Source organism: Cavia porcellus, unplaced genomic scaffold, assembly GCF_034190915.1.
Source record: "Cavia porcellus strain 051 isolate PalLab524CR breed Dunkin Hartley unplaced genomic scaffold, mCavPor4.1 scaffold_23, whole genome shotgun sequence".
In the NCBI taxonomy this organism is placed as follows: Eukaryota; Metazoa; Chordata; class Mammalia; order Rodentia; family Caviidae; genus Cavia; species Cavia porcellus.
In genome coordinates this window covers 52,138,323-52,143,498 of record NW_026947506.1, presented here as the reverse complement: position 1 = coordinate 52,143,498, position 5,176 = coordinate 52,138,323, and the positions used below count along the sequence as shown (strand labels likewise).

General features: G+C 37.5%; 1 protein-coding gene across 1 annotated transcript; it reads right to left on the bottom strand.

Annotated features, from left to right (window-relative positions):
- Positions 1 to 479: 479 nt before the first annotated feature.
- On the bottom strand, positions 480 to 4,465 carry LOC134472539 (cyclin-Y-like protein 1). The gene is made up of 3 exons (XM_063234385.1): positions 4,201 to 4,465; positions 2,268 to 2,430; positions 480 to 880 (listed from the first exon to the last, which is right to left on the bottom strand). The coding sequence occupies exons 1-3, from the start codon at positions 4,347 to 4,349 to the stop codon at positions 770 to 772; spliced, it is 423 nt and encodes a 140-aa protein (XP_063090455.1). The 5' UTR covers positions 4,350 to 4,465; the 3' UTR covers positions 480 to 769.
- Between the last annotated feature and the right edge of the window lie 711 nt (positions 4,466 to 5,176).

Here is a 5,176-nt window from a genome sequence, read left to right as displayed (position 1 = left end):
TAAAAGTAGATAGCCAATAGCAGATGATTTTTCTTTATGGCCACAGACATGGTATGGCATGAGGCTGCTAAGTAGTGCTTGTAAAGAACCTGAGTGGCAAGTGCGCTCTGGCTGATTTTTTGTGTAAAATTGCTGACATGACTGCCTAGGAACTCAGTGATACCACAGGAAGGAAGAACCTCCAATACTGATGAAGTGGTAGTGTACTCCTAAATGATTTCATGAGTGTGAATACTCCTATTTTGAGGCTGGTTGAATGGCTCAGTAATAGACATACTACCTGAGACATGGGTAGGAATGTGGATTTTTCTCTCAGCACCATGTAATACAAAAGATTCCCCATTTTTTAACAGTAATACTATGATAATCCTAAAAGTCTACATAGTGGCAGGGGACATGAAAAGTATACAGATACTATTTTTAAAAATCTACCTTAAAAATTTATTACAACTTTAAACTAGCTTAAATGTATACTCTTAATCCAAAAACCTTGCAGAGTTCACAGGCATTGGCCTGTGAAGTAAACGAATGGTTGTGTCATCCAGGAGCTTCTGCTTTATACTACTACTAACTCTGCTCACATCAATGAAGAAAGGAAGTGTGTTGCTGCTTTCACAAGGTCTCTTCCCATATAATACAACTATAACTGTCCAACAGTTTCTGAAATTCAAGGTCTTTCCTTTTGGCAAAATGTTCACTTTGGATTTTTTTTTACAAGACAGGTGGTCCATCTTGTGCAAACGAGGGTCTAAGATGTCATCTCTCTCTTTTAAGACAGGATGGCTTTTGACAGTCGAATTCCAGTGAAGCTGTCATCACTGGAATATTTTCTGATCTCACCTCTGTTCAAGCCTCCATCCTCACAGTATCTTGACATCGCCTAGGAAAGTTCATCAAAAGGAATACAGGTAAAAATTTTTAAAAGACAGAAACCTTAAAGAAAAATAATCTAATCACAGAAGTTTAGTCATACAAACTTACTTTAGCTACTTCATGGTCACTGATGCTTTGGGTGTTGGAGACCTGCATTTCCAGGTTAACAGGCTGCTACTTCCTGCCAATTCACTAACATTCTTTAATGGTGATTCAATTACCAAGTAAGGGGAAGTTTGTTCAGTTACAGTCCTTACAAATGGAGTTTCCAAAGCCGACAAAATTTGGTAATACGATAAGCTACTAACAGCATGTTTTATCGTGTAACTATATTAAAAATGATAAAGCTACATATGTGCAAAAACAATCAGTAAATACTGACTGAGATATTCCAATGCTATCTGACCATTATTAGTTTCCAAACTCTAAGGTATTTCCTTGGAAGGTGGTATGAATTTAATGTAGAGCAGGACAGTTCTGTAGCACCAAAGGATGCTTCTTCAAATTAACATGAGTTGTAGGAGCAAAATACATATTCCAAAATGGATAAGTCCTCAGTTTAGAATGAGTTCTGTTCTGGGAGAACATTCCTGAGTCAGATTTATTTGTGAGTCCAACAAAATGAATCTTATAGTCATTGGACACAAATATACAATGTAAAGCACTGAGAAGGCAATCACCAGTGAAATAATCTTCATAATCTGTGAAAACCTGGAAATTAAATGTTTGTAACTTGGGGACTTACTGTGCCACTGACGCACTACAGAAAATACCATTTGAATGTAAGCATCTTTTTCAGGTATCAATTGTTTTGGTGGAGGATCACCAAAAGTCACCAACCATGTGCATTATTTTGCCTATGTAAGCTGCCACTTCTCTTTAAAACTCATGTACTTCCAATTTCCACATGCACATCACATATCTTACATATAGGCTGTCATGTTAGCCACTAAGAATCTGTCTACTGAATCCTTGGTCTTGAAGTGGGACAGCTGATTTTTGATACGAATTTTAAAATTGAGTAAAAAATAAGCACAAGTAATTAAGTGAACAGTATTTGTATACATGATAAAGAAAACAAGCCCAGGTACTTAATCATGTGTGGCTATGGAGAAAGGTAGCGGTTCAAAAGGAAAACCATTTTGATCAGAATAATGCTGATTAAAATATTCTGAATTATGATCAAAGAAATTAGGACTGCTTTTAAATAATAATGTGGATCTCTATCTGAACCATTAAGAACTAAAATATATGACACACTAAAGGTTTAATAAAGTCTTGAAAGTGTTAATTTCAAAAGTTGCCATTTTCCTTAACTACTTTATATGATATAGCCACAGATGCTGGCATTAGTGGCTCACAGAACATCCTACTTAGTGAAGGCACAGCCTTACTTCTAGTTTCTGTGCTCTTTCTTTGGTGAGAGGTGCAGACACAAAGTACATGTTGCTGTGATCTGCTAAAGAGCGAAGATCAAAGTAGTATTTGGCATAAGTGCTGGCAGACACATTAACATTAAACTCAAGCAGACACAAGTAATGCCTTTCCAGTTGATTTCTGTGGAGGAAGAACACAGAAAAATGAACATCAGACAATTGTGATCAAGTAGACTATCTTCGAAAATGTCATTTTGCGCTTCTAAGGACTGCTGTAAATTCTATTAAAAAATTTTTATTTAAAGAAAAACAAAACAGTAAAAGGGTACAAGTAATACAGAATTTCAAAAAAATAAACAGTAAGAAATCACTAGTTAATAGATTACATAAAGTCATATTAGAAATAGTTGTTCAAGTTTTAAAATTAAAGCATACAAAGTGGACATTCAAACAGTGAGACTGCAAACAGTTGTGTTCAGTGATCCAACAAAACTTTATCTTACACTCCTAAACACACTTTCAGTTGTATCCTTTAGAGCACTTTCTTTCCCTCGCTTTTTTCCAATTACAATTACACATTTTGGGTTTCATTACTCCCACAGTTCTTAATACTGACTGCTGTAAATTCTGAGATGTAGGGAGGCTACTTAACTGGGAAGAAAAAATACTCATGTACCAACAGGCTGTTTTGAATTGTTTCTGTATCCCAGCACTTTTGCATTTGGGTGGACAAGAATAGTTATAGCCTATTCATTACTGCCTATTGCTGGCTCATGATTCTTTCTTCAACCTCCAGCAGTGCATCTGTGTGACTCATGCCTCACACACATTCATCACTACATTGAGCAGAGAAAAAATAAATGTATGCTAATGTTAGCTCTCAAAAGCTTGCAGACATATTGAGGGGGAAGTAGAGGGGCACCAGGGAAATATGCCCCATTCTGCTCTCTGAGGAGGCATACTCTTCAAGCAAGCGTTCTCCTAAATTTACAAGGAAGGAAAAAAAAAAACTACACTATATGAGAAAGGCAATCCTTTCCCCTGTCTCAGCATATGAGACTATGATGAACGGCATCTTATTACGGGTAACAAATTGTGACCATGACAAGATACCCATTTTAAACTTTGGAAGATGGAAAGGTCAAAGACAGGAGTCTTAGGTGGACTAAATCCCTTGTAGGACAAGAACATTGTCAGAGCCCTCACACTCATATTTCTGTGCTGGGGAAATCCAAGTTGATCAGTATCTGCTGCCCCTCACCAGAAGAGAATGTACATGTGTGGGCATACACACACATGCACAAGCACATGCACATGCACGCACACGGGTGAGTTCAGTGCAGTGGAAAGAGAAATGACTGGAAACAGCCCTGTGCTATGTTGACAAGTCAGCTGCCTTTGCACCTTTTATACACATAAAATCAGAGCCCATCAGACTGATTTCTACCCACATACAACACTCCTAATGAGGGGTAGGCAGGCACAGGAGTCTGGAATAAATTCTGTTGTAAAGACCAGCTAAAGCAAAGGTACAACTTGTGACTCAGACTAAACCCATAGCCCCAAGGATATAACAGTGATCAAACATTTATTTCAAAAGTCAGACATGGTAGCTCTTAAAGAAGGGAATGGCGCTGAAAGCTGTTAAAAAGCCATGAAGATAAACCCAGTAATATGTTATACTGCTGGTAAGGTTATAAAATACTTGTCTGCAACCTCCAGAAAAAATTACACCTTATGAAGCATACCATTACAATAATAATCCATTAAAACAAATTAATGATGGAAAATATGAATTTCTATACTGTAGATTGACAGGGTATAATAGTTTTAAGCTCATTTTTATTTTCTATATAATGTGATATTTAAAATATTTCTTAAAATGCATGCCTTAAGGGAACAAGTGAACTGGAACATGGATAGAAAAGTCACCAAAACCTTTTAAACTCACATGTCTTGGAGTGCAAGGTTCTTGAGGATCTGGCAGAAGTGTATGTTCCACACAGCCTTATCATGCCAAACCTTGAAGGCAAGGAGAATGGCTCCCAAGACAATCCTTTTCCAGTTGGTAGGACAGAGGTCAATCTTAGCATATGACATCAACCTTTCTAAGTAAACCTGCAAAGAGTAGAGTAGAGCACCGCTTTTTCATTTTAGCTCTGTTTAAGTGCTTTGCTAAGAACTGTTGTACATGATGTTTATTCTGTGATGAGAAAGGGAAGTGCGACTGAGAGATTGTGCTCAGCTAAAGCAAGATGTCAGGTCACAGCTGTAAATCAGACACGTCTACTGCCCATGTAAATTTCCTACACAGCTTTTTGATTGGAATGCCTGGACATTGCAACAAAAGTCATCCAGCAGGTAGTATTGCTATCACCTCCACATTCGTGAAGGGCACAGGTGTAAATTTGTTCAGTAAATACCAAGTGCCACCAACATGCAATATAACATACAGGTGGTAGATATAAAATGGATTTAGACATGTTGTAGTCAGCTGTGATACCTAACCCACAGTGAGCACATTTCATCTTTTCATAGTATTAAGACTTTTGTGGCAATAACTGATCGACAAAAGCACCTACCCATGGCTGATGAACAGAACAGCATGAGAGGTGCAAGATTTACAGCTATGAAGTTTTTCTGAAATGCAGTACCTTTATAATGAAGCCACAAGTAAAACAAGATGGTCCTTCTTAGAGCCCTTTTTCATATTTCCACTATTCATGAATATCCATTTTCCTTCCTACATAATTAGCAACTTATTCAATGCTTTGGCTTTATGATGAGAAGAACAGCTGCCAGCCTGTAACGCTGAGACCCCTAAAGTTCCCGGAAGTTCATGACATGACCTCAGGCACTGTTTACATATATCAAACATCTGTTCTACAAAGAACTAGGTGAGCAAATTGCTGAGTAAGGATTACAGA